The sequence below is a fragment of the Mastigoproctus giganteus genome, chromosome 14 (genome assembly GCF_048544385.1).
Source record: "Mastigoproctus giganteus isolate SK-2022 chromosome 14, ASM4854438v1, whole genome shotgun sequence".
Classification (NCBI taxonomy): domain Eukaryota; kingdom Metazoa; phylum Arthropoda; class Arachnida; order Uropygi; family Thelyphonidae; genus Mastigoproctus; species Mastigoproctus giganteus.
In genome coordinates this window covers 85,088,369-85,111,102 of record NC_143588.1, presented here as the reverse complement: position 1 = coordinate 85,111,102, position 22,734 = coordinate 85,088,369, and the positions used below count along the sequence as shown (strand labels likewise).

Genomic DNA, 22,734 nt, shown 5'->3' with positions numbered 1-22,734 from the left:
GTCAGAAATGATTTTGGGTAAACCAGTCTTAAAGCAATGAGCAGAGCTGTACACTCATGTTACACATTGGCAGTAAAAATGAATAGATAACGGTGCTAACCTTTTATGCTATTCTGAAACAAAACCAAAATGCACCTGTGAATGCCAAAAATGTTCAGCGATGGACCATTAACCAACTCATATCAAATATTTCAAGTTGGACGATGCTCTATCATCAGCAGCATGTAGACAGCACTGATGAGGGGACTTACACGTTTTGAGCACGTACGTATCCAGTTTTAACTTGTGTCAGTCTAGTGGAAAGCTGCTTTTAGTGAACATTTGTTTTCTGCATTTGTCATATTTACTGATTAAGGTGAAATCTAAACAACACGCAAACATTAAATTTTATTGTAAACTTAGAGTCAGTCATGGAAACACATGAAATGCTCATTATACAGCCACTCACCGGCTTATGTAATATTTGACTTACGGAAATTCAACTTTACATACGTTTTTACTGGCCAGTGCAAATTTAAAAAAAAAAATTGTGGAAACATTTTGCATCCTGTAGGAATAAATGGAAGTATCCTGAAAATATCGTAATGTGAAACAAATAACACATTGTTTTTGTAATTCGTTCCAAGACCTCGGAAGTTGAAATTTTTGCTATATAACTAAGCTATTTATCTCTCTAAAAGGTCTCTTATAATGGAAATTGCACTACACTTTCATCATTATCATATGTTACGTTATAAGAATCAATTTTGAACGCTTTTGTGATATTTTTCTAAAACATTTCTGGAGGTAATTACCAGAAAACAAAAAAATTTGCACTTTCTGGTTTATTGAGCTCTTCTGTTAGCGCAATCTATTATAAATGGGCAGTAAACTCGATCTTATTGCATTTGTGATGATACGGATAACTGGAATTCCGTGGGATTTTACGTTACCGTATTATGGTAAAATTAGTTCCCCTTCACTGAAATCTTCAATCATAAAATACATAAATAAATTTTCAGAATCTTCTCTTCATTCCTATTTACTTATTACAATGGTGAAGGGAAAGGGACCAACAGAAAGTGCAAGTGCTGGCAGTGCTAGGAAATGAAACAAAATTGATTTAGAAATGAAGATGATTAATTAAGAAGTACAAAGTTTGTACTTCTTAATTAAACTTCTGGACAAAGTTTGTCATTATTGCACGGAATTAGGTCTCACTGCTTCAACAGTGAATACTTTTTTAAGGGACAGTGCACGTATAAAAGAGCATGTTAAGGTATCAACAGTGTTCGGGTGCTATATCGAAGATGGAAAAGTTATTAATAATTTGGACGGAAAATCAGATTCAGAAGCAAGTGAATATTATCTAGAGGTTAGTAAAATAAAAATAAATTTATACTTGCATACATAGCTCAATTAATATTCATATTAATTAAACACTTTGTAATGATTATAATTTAACAGATTGCTGCATTAGATTGCTTTAAATTATCACTACAAAGTCTATAGGTTTTTCAGTATTGTATAACAGTCTATATTCATGATCAATTGCACCAGTTTCTTCCAATGCTCTACTCAGGATGGCTATAGCTTCACAAGTGACTTCATCCATGGGTCTTCATCAAGATTTATTTTTACCAATCGTTCCCATGCTAAACGCTTGTCTTTATAAATAAGATTAAAATATGTTCTTCTGGTCTCTATAAATTTCCTGCAAGCACTCAATCATCTCATTTGGCCTGTTATTACGTTTTGCACATTGGTAATCTCGCCTGGCATTAATTAGGTTGCTTCACAAAGCAGAAAGATCCTGAGTCACCACGTGATAGAATTCCTTCGTCGTTTTTTTCTTTTGGAAAGTTCTATCACAAACCTCAGTAATACGTTTCATTACCTCTCACAACTGCAAGTTTAAATCCAGTTCTCCCAAACATTCAACATTGTCATCAGTGAAAATTTCTCTTAACTTGGAATCAAAGAGCTCCCAATCTGCACTTTGTGTTTTGAGAGTAAATGGGCCCGTAGTACTGGGATCCATTGCTTAAATAAATGTGTGTCCAGTAAAAAATTTTTAATACACATTTCATTACAAATGGTTTGTAGCTTTCGAGACTAAACAGGCTTCTTCGTCAGCAAATATTAACAGAATGGAGACATTAGAGATAAAATTTTAAAGGATACAGTTGTGGGCACGAGGTTGACCATTCAACCACTAGTGTTCATTGTTGATGCATGGATGTGTGCAAACGTCCATGCAGCAACAATGAATGAACGTTTGGTCACTGTGTCAGTGACCAAACGTTCTGTTAGTCAATATAACATCGATAAAGGATTGTCTGGAGGCAAAGACAAATGTTAATGGGTGTCCTGGGGAATTCCAAAGAGTTAAGTTCTTTGATTGAATAATTTCCTCTAATTGCTCGCCTTTAGGGTCCGAAACAGGGCTGTTCCATAGTGTTGACGATGCATTTGCATCTATGAGACTTAACACTTTCTTCCCAGCTAATTTATTTAAGGCCGTTTCTAAATAGTTCAAGAATGGTTCTATGGATTAACCAGGTTGGCTACATTGCATATAAAGTGATATGTAGTAAATTTCCCCAAAGATGCCCTCCAAACATGCACACGTGGAGTGCTCTATGCACAAACGTTTACTTATGTAAATTCTAGAAGGAAATGGATGAATCAGATTGGACCACTTAACATAGATGGGTTGACTATTGTTGATCGTGCTCAGGTAGCTGATAAACTGAATGAGTATTTTGCATCTAGATTCACACGAGGAGTTATTCAATGAGGGGGAGTGCCAGAAGTTTATCAAATTCTAACAGGGGGCTAAGTGATTTTGTAATAACTGAGAGCAAAGTGGAGGAGAAATTGTTGAAGTTAAACATAAAAGAGGCACCTGGGGTGGACGAGATCTATCCAGTTATATTAAAGGATGCAGCAAAGGAAGTAAGCAAACCCTTAGCCATAATTATGAGAGCTTCCTTGGACTCAGAGGAGGTCTCCATGGACTGGAGGTGTGCAAATGTATCAGCAATTCACAAAGGGGTTCAAAAGATGACAAGTAACTATAGAACTGTTATTAATATTGAATTACTGTGGCACAGAGCGAAACAGAGACAGAACAAGTTATGATAAGTTTAATAAAGGAAATACATACATATATTAGATTAGATACATACAAAAGCTTTCGGCTGTTTTGTCAACCTTCCTCAGTTAAACTGACAGTTAAGAATGGAAAATGAGGGTGTGTACTGCCAATCATGTACGTGATGTGCGTGATTAATTGTTGGATGTTGAAGCCTGTGGCTGTGATGCATGTGGACATTGCCAACGTTTGTCATTAGTCAGAATTGTTGTTTCGATGATAGGGTGGACCTGACATCCACTGCTCCTGTTGACTGAGGTATTGGAGCATGTGATGTTCAACGATGCCAACAAGGTGCGATGTCGATAGTGGCGGGACCTATCCACAACCACCACGACATCGTGGTGTGGGTCAATGTTGTGGTGGGTTGCCCAAACGTGTTCGGCAATAGTTGAGTGCTCCACATCTGCTAAGCAGATTGCTCTTTCGTGTTCGGAAAGCCGTTTTTTGAGCCGTCTCCCAGTTTCCCCAATGTAGCAGCTAGTGCAGTCACGGCAAGAGATGCGGTAGACCAATCCACTTTGTAGTAGGGTGGGGACCAGTGTTTTCACTTTAGAGATGAGGGATCGTAACTTTCTGCCTTGGAGTTGTACGCATTTTATCCAATGTGATTTTAAGACCCTAGAAACCTGTTGTGATAGGTTTGGGTAGTATGGGATAAAGGTGCTCACGGTTCAGTCATTACCTTAGATGTTTCTGTTGGTCGCTACGTTGCCATGTGTCTGTAGGCCACACATGTCTATAGATGAAAGGCACACCAAAATTGCTAAAGTCAAGGCAGATGTTACGAGGTGTGGCTACCCCATCAATACCCTTGACGGGGTAGCCACACCTCGTAACATCTGCCTTGACTTGAGCAATTTTGGTGTGCCTTTCATCTACAGAACTAGAGTAGGTCCAGGCACAAGTTAGCACGGTTCATGCAGTGGCAAGAAGATGGCTACATACATGTGCGGACCGGAAGTTGGTAAATTGGCTAGCACACATTGGTTCATGATGGACAGTTGTCCTCAAGTGCATGCCCTCGCATTAGACAAGGGTGTCTAAGTATGGTATGGTATTGTGCGATTCTAGCTCGATGGTGAATTTTATGAAAGGCGACAGAGAATTGAGGTGGTCTAAGATTCGGTTACCCGAATTTCTGGTGATAACCACGAACACATAATCCATATAGCAACACCAAAAGGTAATGGGATCTGGTACATTCGTAAATGCATGACCCTCTAATTCCTCCATCACGTTGTGGATAGGCTATCGATGACGCGAATGGTTGGAGTTGTTGAACATCACATGCTCCAATACCTCGGTCAACAGGAGCAGTGGATGTCGGATCCATCCTATCATCGAAACAACAATTCTGACGAATGACAAACGTTGGCAATGTCCGCATGCATTACAGCCACAGGCTTCAACATCCAACAATTAATCACATCACGTACATGATTGGCAGTACACACCCTCATTTTCCATTCTTAACTGTCAGTTTAACTGAGGAAGGTTGACAAAACAGCCGAAAGCTTTTGTATGTATCTAATCTAATATATGTATGTATTTCCTTTATTAAACTTATTATAACTTGTTCTGTCTCAGTTTTGCTCTGTGCCACAGTAATTCAATATTAATAATGAATCCAGAGTGCATAGTCCTGTTTAATCATATAGACCTGTTAACTTGTGTTCCAGGAAAAATAATGGAATCACTGCAGGATCATCTAGACAAGACTGCAGTAATAGTTAAGACACAGCATAGATACTATGATGTGGTCATAAAGGAACTGAATATAAAAAATAATTTTGATATCATATACTTGGATTTCAGGAAAGCTTTTGATACAGTTGCACATGGAAGACTGCTGTACAAATTGGAGAGGTATGGCATTAAGAGTAAGTTGCTACAATGGATAAAGGGATGGTTGAGTGGGAGAAGACAGAGTGGTAATCAACGGACACTGTTCTTCGTGGACAAATGTCATTAGTGGAGTTGCCCAGGTTTTGGTGTTGGGCCCATTGTTGTTTTGTATATTTATTAATGATATTGATGAAGGTATAGCAGGTTTAATGTCCAAGTTTTCAGATGATACACAGGTTGGCAGGTTTGTTAATGACAGTAAAGACAGTATGCTACTCCAACTGGATCTAGATAAGTTGGGAAAATGGGCTGAAAAGTGGCAACTGAAGTATAACATTGACAAATGCAAAGTACTATATATGGTTAGCAATAACTGAAGAGAAATGTACCAACTGTGTGGTACTACACTCAGTGAAGTGGAAAGTGAAAAAGTTCTGGGGGTAATTGTTCAATTTTTCATTATGAGATCAATTAATATTCTCTCCATGGTATTCCATGTTTTACTCACTTCTATTACCATTGCTGGAGCAACCTTAGAACCAGATTTAAGTATATCTAGTAGATTATTCTTAAGTGCTAGAACAAAATCTAAATTTTCAGACTGTACATTGTTAGAAGCGGACTCACCCTGACACTGTTGTATAGACGGAAATTCATCCTCTGTGATATTAACAAGCTGTATAAACTCCTGAAATCATTTTATCCCAGGCATTTCTTCAGAGGACAAAGAGCTTTCGTCAGACATATTTGTAAATTTGATAAAGCTTATAGGTATATAGCAGAATTATAAGTAATAATTCTAAAAAATTTACTTAGACAGTTTTTAGAAAGCGATAAAGAAATGTCAGCAAGCACAGAGGTAAATAACTTGTAAAGTCGAAAATCGCTCCTGAGTCCCTCCTAAAATGTAAGTTCTGGTAGCGGAGCAGCTGTTGATGCTATCTGAAGATTTTTATAGTTGCAAGGGACATTAGAGATCAGGGGAACAGTGATCCCACATATAGCAGAAGGCAATGAGTTGTGACAATAACAGCACACTGTACAGTACTTCTGAAAAGCGACGAATTTACTAATTAGCAGTCAAGGTCAGCAATCATTCTGAACACTCAACAAAGAAACTTGTGTCAGCCATAATGGTCATAACATTAGAAAAATACAAAAATACTTATCTATGCAGATGATTCCATCGAAGTAATGATCAATGGCAGGCAGAACATCTCTTTGTGGTTGCCTGGTAACAAGAAAAACATGATACTCGTAGATTTAATAATCCAGGAAGGCAAGAGCACAAAATAGACACCAGCACACAGTATTGAAGTCAGCACTGATTTCAGCCACTATCGTTCTCCTGTTGGCTGAAACAATGCGAGACAGACCACCTTCATCCACCACCTTTCTCCACCAACAGTGCTGTCCACGATGAGATGTTATTCCGGAAATGGTATATTCCCGATACACTCTTGATACTGTTGAACGTGGATGGTGCAATTTCTGTATCACCTCTGCGATAGAGTGACCCATGCGTCGGGCACCCACTATCATCCCCCTTTCCAAGTCTATTAACTCATGACGGTTATCCATGCTGACAATGAATTACCATCCACTTGAATGCAGTGTACCTATATACCTGCCAAGCACGTGTTCATCCAACAGTGAAAGGGGGGGGGGTGACAGCATTGCACTCATACAAAAATACTTATCTATGCAGATGATTCCATCGAAGTAATGATCAATGATCATAATTCTGTTCTTTCAGTGTAGTGTTGTTTGCACATATGGCAGTTGCTTAGTCAACCTATTGGAAGTCTTTAAATGTAAGTAGTGTACAAAATTTACCTACTGCTAAATAAAGGCTGTACTTGTCTATTATTCCCTTGCCAGGATACAGTATTTAGTTATCATCCTGCCATGTATATTTATTTATCTTTTGTAATTTAATGGTTACAAAAGTTGCATCCTAGTAGTCATGTTGTAACTACTGGTGGGAGAATAATAAATAAATACCACTTTGTATGTGTATATGGTCATAGATCTAGAACCATGTCTAATAATATTACTGTTATTAGATATGATTTTTTTTTTCCCGAACTGCTAATTTTGAGCACTTCGCAGTGGCTGAACATTATTGGGTTGAGCAACATAACCGTGATCCCTGGTGTGACATTGAGATCATCGACTATTCACGTGATTACCGCCAGCACTCGTGGCACTGCACACAGTCAATTGTAACAGGACTATGAACCATAATAGGGGAGTGCATTTGTCACGTATACATAATTCATGATCATTCCCAGTCAACTCTCGTAATTTTACCAAATACATATATATATATAAACATATGTATGTATGTATGTATGTATGTACACACACAGAGTGATCACTGAATTATGACCACCCATATGAAAACTGAATGTGACCCGTTGACCACGTGAGGTACGAGAGTGCAGAGTTAGTTGACCTACATAGCTTAGATAAGGTGTCAGTGGTTCAGTAGGCAGTAAAATTCTGAGCGCGATGGGTAAAAGGAAGGATTTATTGGACTTCAATAAAGGACATATTATGGGTGCTCAAAGAGCTGGTGCCTTGATTACCCAAATGGCTGAACTGGTGGGGTGTTCGAGAGCCGCATTAGTTAAGGTGTACCAAGACTGGCATCAAAATGGTCAAATGACCCAACAGCAAAACTGCAAAAGGTTGATGTTAGAGGTGAGTGCCGGGTCCGACGACTCGTACAGACCAACAGGTGCAGCACTGTTAAAGAGTTGACTTCCCAATACAACATGGGCTAACCGGGAACAATATTTGCCATGACTACGCGTCACATGCTTGCACATGTGGGCTATACCAGCAGACGACTCCTACGGCATTCTCTCCTAACCAGGGTTCATTGGTGTAAAAGACCTGCCTGGTGCAAAGAGCATGCAAGTTGGATGTTAGAAGACTGGAAGAAGGTGTGCTGGTCGGACGAGTCATGTTATTTACTCCACACCGTGGATGGTCGTGTACGGATTTGGCTTCAACAACATGAGGCTCTTCATCCATCATGAATGGTATCAAAAGTGCAGGCCGGTGGAGGCAGTTGTATGGTGCGGGGCATGTGGAAGAACATATCAGTGGTCTCCGCTATCATCAACTGCTTGCTGACTGTGTACACCCCGCTATATTGCACCTTTTTCCGAATGGCAATGGTGTCTTCCAAGATGCCAATGCACCGAGTAATCGGGCACTTGTTGTGCAGGAATGGTTTGAGGAACACAGTTCTGACTTCCAGCATATCGATTGGCCTCCAGACGCCGCCGATATCTATCCCATAGGTGGGACACTATGGAAAGGCATATCAGGCATCTGGATACACCAATTACCTCCATACCTGCATTACTGGCTGCATTACACACAGCTTAGTTGGACATACCGCCCGAATGCTTCCGACATCTTGTTGAATCAATGCCACGTCAGATAGCTGCTGTACTGAGGGCAAAAGGAGGACCTACGAAGTATTAGGTAGGTGGTCATAATTCAGTGATCACTCAGTGTGCGTGCGTGCGTGCAGTTAAGAAGCAAAATAAGCAGAAAAAGGAAAATAACAAAAGTTATAATATGTCTAATGCGCCAAAAGTTTTATTTTATGCAGCAGTAAAGGAAGCAAAAGGATATAAATAATGTGCATTTTGTAGAATAAATAAAGTGTCTATGAAAATGGAAATGAAAAGTACACATGGTGCCTGAACTAAGAGAAGTTTAAGGGATAGTAGAAAGTGGAAGTGAAATAGTGGTTAAGCAGGTGAACGAATTTGAAAAATCTAGTACAAAAATGAACTGGGACTGAAGAAAAAAAAAATAATAATAATAAATAACAAAAGAATATATAAGTAAATAACACTATATTCAGATATGGAAGGGCAATTTTAGGAAGAGGTCAAATGAATAAGGGGAAGGCAAATATGCATAATCTTAATACAGTAGATGAAAATATGATACATAGCCAGGAAATTCATCAGGGGACTACTCCTGACCATGTATCAGGCACTGCGTTTCCAAACTTGTCTGTAGCATTAGAAAAAGGGGGACAAAAATTCTGCCTTTTATCATAATACTAGTAGACAAGGTAGTCCTTACAAAGTGTAAAAAATGTAAATTAAAATAAATACATATTTACAAAAGTGTGATGTGAAATATAATACAAATGTATGTGAAGTGCTTGAAGGGGTGAAAGGTAATTAAAAAGTATAGACAAGCAAATGGTATAGGGAATGGTAAATTCATGGGGAGGGGAAGGGGAGAAAAAGATGTTCAAAAGAAAGTGAAAATAGCGATAGGATTGAGGATAAACAGAGCATTAGTATCACCCTCGTATTGCACTAATAATTTTACGAACGGGGGAAAAAAAGAAAAAGACAGTATAAAGAAAAAGTGTAGAAAAAGTCATTAATTATATATTAATTATAATTTTATAGAATAATAGAATGGAGAAGCTATTGGTATATGGGGGGGAAGGAAATTAAGATTAAGCAGAATTACGATAACATGAAATATGGATCAGGGTCGCTGCTAAAGCAAAAAATACCCTACAACCATAATGTATATATAAAGAATTTTTATTAGTATAAAATATAGTAAGTAGATATTTATGCTTAGAATGAGACTAATGAAAATACGGTGTACCCTGGGAGCGATATACGTGTTGACCGAAAGGGGGGGAGGGAGGACAGAAAGGAATCGAAATTAAAATAAATATAACAATAGAAAAAATAAACCAAATGGAATTTTGAAGAGATGACCTAGGTGGAAATAGCATTGTGGTGTCATTCATAATTTTAGTGTCTTCTTCAGAGGTCATCCACCAAAATAATGAAAAAGACAGCAATACTCTTACTTCTGTTTCCGACATGTTCTGTACGTCAAAATTTTTTCTAAACATTTTTTATGAAATGTTTTCATAAAAAATGTTTTCGAATGTTTTCACAATAGCAACATTTTTTTTATTGTTTTATTTATTTTAATTGATTCCTTTCTTTCCCCCCACCCCCTTTTGGTCAACACGTATATAGCTCTCCCAGGGTACACCGTATTTTCATTAGTCTAATTCTAAGCATAAATATCTACTTACTATATTTTATACTAATAAAAATTCTTTATATATATAAACATATATATACATGCAGTGCACCATTCACAAACAAGCTGAAGAAGGGACATCTCGCCCTGAAAGCTACTATTTTATTATTTATATGTATATATATTTTAATGTTTTTTGTATTTTATCACTTTTAACGCCTTTATTTTTTTATCTGTTTTAGTATTTTATTTATGTATATATCTATTAATTTTTAGTATTATACTGTATATTTTATTTATTATATGTATATCAAAATATATTAATAAAATTTAACTTAAATCAGTTTTTCAGTCGTTAATAGAAAATATATAGTGATATGCAACCCAAAGTTCAAGGCCTGTTTTCCAGCAGTCTGGAAATAATATGTTGAATAGTAACACTTATGCACATCCAATCCATTGTCATCTTCTGGAACAGGGTGTTGCAATGCTCATTCATGAAGACTTAATTGAAAATACAAAGCCTTACCTGAAAAATGTAGAAATAAATGAACTTCAAAATATCAGCAGAAGTGCATTTACCACCCTTCCATCTTCAGCTGCAAGCATTTGTGTTTTCCATTTAATTGGCTTCAAAATTGATACTGTAGTACTGAGCCACATCCACTGCAGACAAGGCTGAATTAAAGTAATTAAAGTGCAGGGTGCTCTTCATATAATATAGAAATACTATATAAATTTCCACAAAACAATGACTTTTATAAGGCTTGTGGTGTGTGTGTGTGTGTGTAAAGGGGAGAACAAATTTGTCAAAAATTGGATGAGGCCAATTCAGCTGCTAACCAAGCAATTAAATCTGCCACTGGATTTTCAACACCTGTGAATCTTATAAGGTTGGGGATTAAGACATATGGTACAAATCCAACTCGGATGTTCTTGTGTATCTAGGTTAATCAACTTTATGATCACCCAATAAGTGGGTGTATACATTAAAATGTGAACTTGAATAAATAATTTAAAAGAGAAGAATAAAGGAAGAACAAAAAAATATATTAAGACAAGCAATGGTGGCCACAACACATTACCAACTGCATATTTGCAGAATATAACAAAATTAAAATATATAAATTAAGAAAACATTACCAGAACTAAAGTTATGGGCTCAATCTGTTTTATTTTTGCTTCATATTACTGGTCATGGCATTGTGGGAGGTTTTTAGCTCCTTTCTGTAGTATATTTCACATAGTTTGGCTGTGAACACCACTAAATGTCTTTCAATTTATCAATTTCTAAATTATTTTAAAAATAAAATTACCTCTACAACACCCTTATATTTTTAATCTTCACCCCCCCCCCAAAAAAAAAATTAACCACTTCTAGTATTCAGGGCATATAACAGATTGAACACTTGTATCTTCTACACTTGTTTGCTTAAGCACTGAAATTAGAGTATAACATTAATATTTTTTTTGTATTTACATGTGTACCATCTGTGATTGAAGTAGCAAGGGTTTCTACTATTAGAGATGAGGTGCAGAAAAGATGTTAATGAATGGCAAGGAATGATAGCATTTGGCAAGGCTAAAAGACATCTTGTTAAAGAAGAAGCTGAATCTTCTGGTTCAGAAATAAGAACAGAAACAAGAACAGTGATAAGGGTTTTTAAGGAATGGTGTAAGTCGCAATTAACCAAAAGTAAGTAGCAGAATTGGGGAGGACCTTACTCTAGAAAGTCTGGAGTAAGGTCCTCCCTCCCCCAATTCTGTCGAAAGTCTGTGCTAAGTAACTGTGATTAATATTGCATCTAATAAATGAAAAACAATTTAAAATAAGGGAAGCCCTGCTGCAAACAGTTAACAAAGGACCACATCAGCTGATTTCTGATAGAACACAGCGAAGAGAAGTGCATAATACATATCTGGAGTAAGGCCCCCCTCCCCCCAAAATAATGTTAACAGCTGCATAAAAACTGGACCGCTGGTTGGCAAGCTATGATGTGATCTGACAAATCCAAATTTTGCCTATTTTCTAATGATGCTAGGCACTGAGTTCATAGGAGAAAAAATGAAGCATTTCACCAAGATTGCATATAATGTGTTGTAGAAGCTAGTCATGGATCAGTGATGGTTTGGGGATGTTTTAACTATTATGACTGACTATACAATTATGGATGATGTTGTGCCTTTTACTAACCATTTGAGGGAGATAACCATGACTGATACACTGGCACAAGGAACGTGAGTAAATAGCAGCAGGGAATTTAAATTGGCCGGCTACGTCAATAGATAATGTTTGGGACTATCTTGAATGGAAAATAAAATCACAAAAACAGCATTCACAAAACCTGAATGAAGTATGGGCTCAACTGTTTTCAGAATATTAATATAAACTTTAAGGGATTTAGTTGAATCCCTACTACTGAGAATTCATAAAGTGGTTTGTGTTAAAGGAGAGATTACATATTAATTGAAAAATTTGACAGGATTAATTTTTTTGTCAGGTGTCTATATGTACTCTGCTCAACGTTGAAATTCACTCTGAAGAGTAAATGTAGAAGCTATGTAAATCATATGAAGAAACGAGTTGCCTGAAATATATAAATGTTTACAGTAGTGCATCAATTTGTCACATGGATGGCAAAGGTAATGGCTTTAAAAGTCATTGGGCAGGTAGACTGGTGTTGATTTCAGAGAAATTTTAGGGGAACATTGGGCAAGCCCCTCCAAGATGTTCACTATGTGTCCAGCCTACAAAGACATGCAGCATATTACCTATTGACAAACAGAGTGATGTACAAGATTGTGGAATTGTGTGCTAGACTGTCCATAAGCCATTAGCACAATGTGAGTACTGTGCAATGATGCCTGTTGCAGTGGGATTGAGAACACAACTGCACTATGCCAGCAAGGGACTTGCCCACAACATTGGACCACAAGGTGCAAAGATAGCTGGATTCAGAGGACGACAACGTGTGACCCCATTCACAATGGCAAGCACACTCCAAGGTTAGTTACAGAGAACCAATAGCACAGCTGTGTCTATGCAAACCATTTGTTGTTATTTTCATGATGCTAGTATATGGACAAGGTGACTAGTTCAAGATGTACCACTAACACCAAATCACAGGATTGTTGTAGAAAATGGTTCAGAACTAAATCACTATAGGCAAGGATGGCAATCCATACTGTTCACCAATGCCAGCACAGAACACTACGGTGGATTTGAATTCACATTCTGGTGCCACCTTACATTAGGAATACTCATTTATTTATTTACTGCTCGCCAACAAGATTTGGTTCTTTTTAGAATGTAAAAATGGGCAAACAACCATTAAGAGTCCTGACTAGGAACACATGGAAGCTTGCACTGGCCTGACACAACTACTAAATACAGTTAATGATTGTATTCATGATCTATTGTAAATGTCTCTGACCTGGTGGTTATGCCAGAGTATAAACAAGAACATTGCAGCAGGCCAGCCCCTGGTGTAACATGTGACAGACCAACACCCCGGGCCATATTTCAAGTACTTGATAGCCTGCTAGTACATCAATCTGGTTGTTCAACATATCAGACTATATGCTCAAACTGTGCCTGGCACACTAACGCAGCAATATAACACCTAGCTGCATCATTGAGAACATTCTTCAGGGCTGTGTGGAGAGATGTACTGCTATGGCTTGCACATTCCCCTAACCTCTTCCTCTATCAAGCAAGTGTAGAATCTTCAGAGTTGCATGCCCAGAAATACGGACCACTATATCTCCAAGAATTAACTGACCATTTTATTGTCAGTATCACTCACTGTCATCTAGCCACATTTATTTGCATAGGAACTTACATACTTATTACTGAATAAAAGAGTGTTGTTTTGCCTATCCTGCCTCAAGCTATATTCATCCACATATCATCGGAAACACATTGCTTTGTACAATTTGCACAGCTCTACATCTGTTTCTTGGCGTTGCAATTTCAACACTGGGCAGTGCATGCAATTTCTTAAAATACCGTTTTGATTGGACTAAGTTCAATAGCAAAGCTTAATTAGACAGTACTCACCTTATATAATCTGCAGTTGTTCCTTTGAGTAGGATGGATAGATAATTTTGGGGTTTGAAAAGATTAAATAATTTAGAGTTTAAATGAGTTAATTACTAAGGATACGGGATTAAAATTAAAACGGAATTAAAATATGCTCAAGGAAGTAGAAGTGCACAACTCCGTCCTTGGTTGTCATTGAAGAATTAATTAATTAAAAACTAAAATATATGAAACCCGATGAAGCCAAAAGTCATAACGACTGACTTTCGTTTTTTAACGTCTTCAGTTGGCAATACTAAGTGAGGAGGGAATGTGTGTTATTTAAAAGAATTTCTATGTTCCCATGATGCTCTTTGTGACATGCGGGAATCTAAGGTGCGTGAGATTCCAGACCGGGGAAAGGTTGGAGGGTAGTTTCGCATTTATGATGTTTAATTTAGAATGACGGCGGAACCATTCTATAACAAGGGTTTCGTATTGAGAAATTTTGTGACTAGTTTTTAATTTTATAATGGTGATGGCTGAATCAACTAGAGGGGTGTGGTTGTGGGAATATATGTGTAGTGTAAGCTCGGTACTGGATTGTCCTGTTCTGAAACTGTTGTAGTGGTACTTCCGATGTAGCAGGCATTGCAGTTTTGCTGGCATTTAATTAAATATACAATATTATTCATATCACTCATTGGGTATTTATATGTCTCTTTGTATGTATTGAATAATGACCCAAGTTTGTTATATGAGGAAAATATGAGTGTAATGTCAGTGCCCGCGAACACCCGACGGAATTGTCCGGCGAGACTACTGTGATAAGGAAGAATGATGCCTGTGCTCCCTTTTGTGTTGTTGTGTTTGGGTGAATTATTGGTGTTATTTTTGGCGGTGGAAATAATGTGTTGGATTAAGTTGAAATGGGTATTTTCTGGACATGAACTGTTTTTGTGAGATATTTTAGTTCAACAGATAAGTCATTTTGTGAAGAGCTGTATTTAATAGCGTTGTGAATTTGGTTATAAAGAACAGGTCTCTTTATATACTAACGTACACTTACCTTTTACACTACAAGCTTTACGAGAATACCCAATGAAAGACAATACTTTAATCAACCGCACCTCTCGCTCCATCAGCAATATCTTAGAACTCACTTCGTTTTTACTAGATGCTAGACACTTCAGGTTACATAACCAAATATTTCAACAAACATTTGGCCTACCCATGGGTCTAGGAATTTCTGCCCCCTTATCTGAGATTTATTTAGCAACCATAGAAAACCAAATACTACAGCCTTACCCTTCAGGGATTCAATCTTTTTATTAAATTCAACTCAATACATGATAGACTAAAATACACACTTGAAACTGAAGTTAATAAACAAATCAACTTCCTTAACCTCACAAAACAGGCACCAAACTGGGAACCAAGATTTTTAGGAAAAACACAGGAAAATACCTACACTTCGCATCACACCACCCACTTAGTGCAAAAAAAGCCGTTCTTTATAACCAAATTCGCAACGCTATTAAATACAGCTCTTCACAAGATGACTTATCTGTTGAACTACAATATCTCACAAAAATGTTAATGTCCAGGAAATACCCATTTAAACTAATCCAACACATTATTTCCACTGCCAAAAATAACACCAATAATTCACCCAAACACAACAACACAAAAGGGAGCACAGGCATCATTCTTCCTTATCACAGTAGTCTCGCCGGACAATTCCGTCGGGTGTTCGCGGGCACTGACATTACACTCATATTTTCCTCATATAACAAACTTGGGTCATTATTCAATACATGCAAAGAGACAAATAAATACCCAATGAGTGACATGAATAATATTGTATATTTAATTAAATGCCAGCAAAACTGCAATGCTTGCTACATCGGAAGTACCACTACTAAGTATGGTACCGCAAAAACCTCTAATACACGGGCTTATTACCACTACAGTTTCAGAACAGGGCAATCCAATACCGAGCTTACACTACACGTACATTCCCACAACCACACCCCTAGTTGATTCAGCCATCACCATTATAAAATTAAAAACTAGTCACAAAATTTCTCAATACGAAACCCTTGTTACAGAATGGTTCCGCCGTCATTCTAAATTAAACATCATAAATGCGAAACTACCCTCCTTTCCCCGGTCTGGAATCTCACGCACCTTAGATTCCCGCATATTACAAAGAGCATCACGGGAACATAGAAATTCTTTTAAATAACACGCATTCCCTCCTCACTTAGTATTGCCAACTGAAGACGTTAAAAAACGAAAGTCAGTCGTTATGACTTTTGGCTTCACCGGGTTTCATATATTTTAGAGTTTTTAATTAATTAATTCTTCAATGACAACCAAGGGTGGAGTTTTGCATTTCTACTTCCTTGAGCATATTTTAATTCCATTTTAATTTTAATCCCATATCCTTACTAATTAACTCATTTAAACTAAATTATTTAAACTTTTCAAACCCCAAAATTATCTATCCATGGAACAACTGCAGATTATATAAGGTGAGTACTGTCTAATTAAGCTTTGCTATTGAATTTAGTTTTTATTTTATTAGTTACATGATAATAAGGAATAAAAAGATTTTAAAAAAAATTTTTTTGTTCCAGTATGATATTTGGGAAATGAACTTTCTTATACTCTAAAGACAAAAATCAGCACTTACTTTAAGTTTTGATATCATACTTGCTTCAGCATCATCACTAGCAGACATATGCTGTACAAGTCTTTTAGCTAACATTTTACTATAGAACTTCTGAAAAACATCCTTATCCTCTATGTACTTGAAAACTATCATCTTTAAAAATAAAAAATAATGATAAATTTCCAGATATTTTCTATACCAAATAATAATAATACATGATAAATAATACAGTTAAAAACTGACAAATACAATAACTATGAATACTGATATAAAATATAGTTTGTTTATGGTACTGCAGGATATATGAGAAAAGGCTAAAACTGACAGATACCAATGGACTGGAACTTAATATGAAAAAGAAAATAATTGCATTCATATAAAAATAATCAACATAATCAAAAAACAATTTAGAAATAAACAAATATATATTCATTAATATAGCAAAGTATCCTGATGCTCACTAGGAAGGCAAATGGATGTGTGGAAAAAAGAAATATGAATATATAGTCACAATTCAAAAGTTATTCCACTACAAACAGCCACAAGTTGATGAGATTTAAGCAATCATTACAAAATACAATTAAAAAAAGGGAGGGGGGGGGTAGTCAACAAGCAAGTTACAAACAGCTGAAACAAACAAATGTGGGTTTTTACTAATAGGTGGCAGAACATTCCATGGTGATGTAAGGTGTTTTAATACAGGGATTCCCAACAGAGTCAATGCATGCAAAGGGATTGAATCAGGTTAATGGGCAAATTATATAATAATATTATAACTATGAACATTTGCCTTATTAATTTTAAGTATTAGTAATTTGTTATGTGAATTTTACTACTAAGTGGCAGAATCATAATATAGCAAATGGCCATTTGATATGTGTGTTTTGCACTGCTAGTAATGATGATTATAATGGTTGCTGGCAGTTGAATGCCTGATCTGTCACATTATGCAGACGACATACTTATAATAGGAAATAGAACTACAATTGACAATCTTTTTATTAGCAGTTAAACTTATTATTACTATCTGAACGGTCAATGAATATGCATATTACAATTCTGATATGTAGTTTTTAGGAGAATCCTCATACCATGTTGCTCCAAAACAGAAGCAGCATTTACATTTGCCAGATTAGGTCTGTTTATTTCTAATGTCTTTCCCTACTCAGTTCCTTCCAGGTGGTTCTGAGAAGATGTAATTGTAGTGTTTTAACATTGGGATCTATTCCTTTGCCTGGCAACGAATTAATACCATTATGTCTCATATGCAAGAAAACCTTTTGTAATGACTAAAAAACCATTAAAGATGAAAGACAACCTGGAGAGGATGCATCCTAGTGCAAAGACAAGGATTTTGAATATTTCAAATGTCTTAAAGATAAATTTATAAAATGTTTTACAACGGGTTTAAAATTGTTTTTGAAACCTTCAGTTTTTAGAAATGGCAAAGGAGGATTGGAAGCCTCATAATACATCACTCTTAACTGCAAAAGCAGGGAATCCACACACAGTCTAGGAGCAATTGATACTGCCATCAGTACAAGAAATAAGCTGTCAAGAAAATGGATCCAGATTCAGTGTTAAAAAGCATTCCACTGAGTAACAATACCGCTCAATGTAATATTGATGAAATAGTTAAAGATATCCAAAAAAATGTGTGGTTTCTGAATTGCAGACAACTAAATTTGCTGTACAGTTGGATGAGGGAATATTTGGAATTTTAAACATCCTTATGATTCATTTACATTATTACAGCCCAAGAAAAAAGGCAAAAGGATTTCTTTTTGTGAACAATTAAAGATGTATATAACAGGAGAAATTATTTTTTTTGTGCTTTGAAAAATATTTACAGGAAAACAATATTCCTATTACCAATATTGTAGCAGCTGCTTCTGTTGGAATACCAGAATAGTCAGAAATATAGAGGGCTTTAGCATTTTTGAACAAAAAAAGATTCCTGATGAATTTCTCCGTCTGATGTTAGAACTGCACAGGAAGCATTTGGTTGCAAAAAACATGTTTGTTTTGTTTGTTATTTGGTTTTTAGGAGCATTAGCAACCAAGGCCATATTGCTCCTGGATATGCAGTGGTCATTCCCTGACCTTTCCGCATCCTCCGTATTTGGTGGTCACGGGCTCGAACCCCGGTCTAATCAAGAAGCGTGTGCTATGCACTGCTGCTCCTTCCCAACTGGCTACGGAGGCGATGTGCAAAAAACATAGGTCAATTATGTAATCAGAATGATAAAATCTACAAACAGCTGCTTTTACGTAAGTTTTACGGTACATTGGCTATCAAAAGGAAACTGTTTATGTTTGATTGAGCTTTTAAATACAAATTTTAAATATAAATTCCGAATAGTGGTGTTTCTGTAAAGTAAGTTTTGAAATTTTTAACTTTTGGAAATAAAAACTTTGTAAATAAAATGTCTTAAAATTTTAATTTTTTCTTATTTTGACTTGACTGCCCAGCATTAAAGTAAAGTTATTAATAGAGATCAAAAACAGAATTAAAAAATAAAAAAATTAATTACTTTTTCTTTTCTTTCTTTCTTTTTTTTTTTTTATCAAAACTATCTTCTTCAATCTATTTATGTATTACTTAATATATTCAATTTCATCAACTTCTGGATTAAAATTCCAGAAAATTTCTTCTATTTCCACTTGATGAAGATTATTTGAAATACAGTAAACCCCCGCTATTCGCAGTCGCTGATTTAATATAAAATGAAACCTAAAAAAAATGTGAATTTTAAAGCGCCGTGAACATTTTCCGCCATAAAAAAACATGGGCGTGGCTAAAATCATCTTTCCCGGTAAAAACAACACTCAGTGGGTGGGGGAAGAGGGGGTGACAAAATCGCAAGCATGGATGTTTCTCACTAATCCTTGTTCAGTATGTGTTATGCGCTTGTCATGGAAGGTTTCGTCGTTTGCTTTTGCTTATAAATTGAATAAATTTATCAATTTATAAATTGATATGCTTATAAAAGTGATAAATCTACCGTTATCATGCAGATAATGGAATCTCACAGATTTGATCAAAGCTATATATCATATACTGGATTATAAAAGCATAGTACACTACATCACTGATTCATAGTGATGAAGAACACTGAACGAATGACTAAAAGCAGACATTTTAGTACTTTTTACAACAGCATAATTTTGAAAAATGGTGAGAAAAGAACCAATGTTGGTAGTACAATCAAAATCTGTTTGTTTTGCATGTTGATTATTTTCAGTAATACAAACCTTAATTGTGTAATATGGATGAAGCAACTGGAAACATATGGGCACTGCATTAGAAAGACACCAAAATAATACAGTCTGTGTTAATAACAGCTTCTAGTCAAGTTTCAGGTTTGTCCAACCACAAGTTTTATTTGAAACATCGCTGATCTGCCAGTGTAGAGGTTTACTGGCACAAGCGCTACTATAACCATGTTCTGTTAGATCTGCATAGGGACAGCAGCGTTTCCCAAACTTTTTTTGTCACGGAACACTTTTCATGTCACAATATACTGACGGAACACATATATATTTACAGATCACTTACGCAAGAAACACAAGTTTAGCGGGAGCCAAAGAACTGTTTGTAATTTTTTATTATATACGACACACTGTGCATCAGGAGCATCTTTATTTCCAAAACATGTAAAGCCGAAATTCAAATAACTGTCATTATCCTTTTGTTTTGATCTTTTATTAGTTGGTTCCTGTTTTTTCACTTTAGATTTCTGGGGAACAAAAGGCTGCCATTGTTCATCCTCACTTTGAAGTGTGACAATATTGTGTTAGTTTTCATTGAGCAAGTTGCACTACTAGATGTACTTTGCTTCTCATTTTGAAGTTCCTTTTTCCAACCACAAACCCATGGTAATTTATTTTAATAATAGTATTTCAAAATACTGATAATTATCAAAAAAAAATTTAAATGAGGAAGTGAGTTTAGTTATGATATTGGTTCACTTTCCTCTCTCCTTCAACCCATGTACTCCAGGCTAAATTGCATATGAATGCCATATTAGATCACTACATTGGTACTTTTTCATAGATGTCATTACCTCTCCGCATACTTCTCCACGCAAAGCCTGCCAAAATAAAGTGTTCCACGGTCTACTTGATTATTAGTCTACGCCAGTATATTAATAAGAAAAAGTTAAAAACTATAATGATACAAAAGTGGTGTCCACTACAAATATGCAAAATATATTTATTTTATTTTTTTATGCATTTTTGTAGCAGTCCTGGTCTCTTTTGACAAATAGATCTATGAATTTATGTAGTATTCTACTACCAATGTGTAGGTAGTAGCATACTACATATATGCTAAACATAGGTGTATGCTATTGCCTATGTTTAGGCAGTATGAATGCTGTATGCATACAGCATTCATTATTTCCCTTTTGAGGAGAAGAATTCACAAGCAAGATGCCTTGTGAATCTGTAAACACTAAACAAATTTTTTTTCCTGGGTTCACTGGTGAATTTTTTGGTAGCTAATGGAAATGAGTTTCTAGTGATAATGTAATGCTGGAAGTCACCTTTACTTTGCATTGGATATGAAAGCCATTGTTTAGTTTTGCAAAATTGGATCAGTGTAGTTTCTTTAAACTGATCCTGTTATGCTTGGATTTATAATGATCATACTGTATGGAAAATCATGCATTGTGATACCAGCTTTCAGTATCTGAATTTGTTAAGTGTTATTATGGACATCTTAGAAGATAAATCAGGCTGAAGTTCTTCAAATATAATTTCTGCCATCTTTCTGTTCCCTTAAATTTTTTTCATGAAAAAAAAGTTTGTGATCAATTTCTTTAATGTGCTGGCTTTGTATGTGAAAACTGAATGATGTTTTGCACTTCAATGTTCATTCACATTTTTATCATGGCTACTATATTTTCATGGCCACATGTATTTTGTGTACATCACATGTACACAAATACACATGGAATGCTCTGCCAGCTGTAATCATTCATATTGTTACCCCCCCCTCCATGTGAGGAAAACAAACAATCTGTTGTTCACATCCATTCCTTGCTAAGAATATTTGTACCTTACTTTCCAGACTTCACTTTTACTTCAACGAAGCACTTTTCAAAGACAAATGGGGAAAGACCAGGGGAAAAAAAAAAAAAGGTAAAGGGGGAAAGGAGATAAGCAGGAAAATGAACCAAATTTCACATTTATTTTCAACAAAATTCCATCACTTCATCAAATTTTGGATCGTGCTGTGTAAAAAGTAACTGGTTGCTGTCATAAACAGTGACAGCATAGGGAATCTGGAGGCCTTGGGAAGGAGGATTAATGAGGATGTAGTGTATAGCAATAAAATTATTGCTCATCCTAAAAATACATTTCTCTGCTTTTCCTGGAACTGAATTCACTGCAGATTGCAGAATAATCCAGGACTGAAGCAACTCTATGGAAAGAAATATCAATTCTAAAAGGAACTTCTGTGAAAAATCCATTCAGAAATAGGCCTTAATTAGTTTGTCTTGAAAAGATCCTTTCAACAGAACAGTCACATTTATTCCCAACAAAATAAAAATATTTGACTACACTTCACTGAGTTTTTCTTGAAACAGTCAAAAATGTCTGTACTAAACAGCTGCAATTCTTCATACAGTGCATAACATCAATGCAATCATCAAAAAAAGATAAGATATTTATAAAATCTTGGCAACATTTTAAAAGGTCTTTCACATTTTTTAGAGATTGATACTTCAAAAATAAAAGGGTGAATATATTTTTTGTATTAAGCCAAACAATAATCATGGTTTCACTCATGTTATGGAAGTGCTCATACAGTACTGGGTCAAATATGCAAATTCATTTCACTAAACCTAAAAATTTTCTTGATTTCTGCCATGTAAGGGTAATGTTTTCCTTTGACCTCTAAATGCTAAATTGTGTGTTTCAAACTCTAAATGCAAAACTGAATAATACTCATTAATCATTCCAGTAAATATTGGCAGGGTTTTTTTTTTT

At 35.9% G+C, this 22,734-nt stretch overlaps 1 protein-coding gene across 4 annotated transcripts in view; it reads right to left on the bottom strand.

Annotated features, from left to right (window-relative positions):
* Positions 1-22,734, bottom strand: part of Cul1 (cullin 1) — a 440,744-nt gene that overhangs the window by 132,962 nt on the left and 285,048 nt on the right. For all 4 annotated transcript variants that reach the window (XM_090389115.1, XM_090389118.1, XM_090389116.1 and 1 more), the window contains one exon: positions 16,759-16,890. In XM_090389115.1, the coding sequence (XP_090245241.1) occupies positions 16,759-16,890 (132 nt within the window). The remainder of the gene's footprint in view (positions 1-16,758; positions 16,891-22,734) is intronic.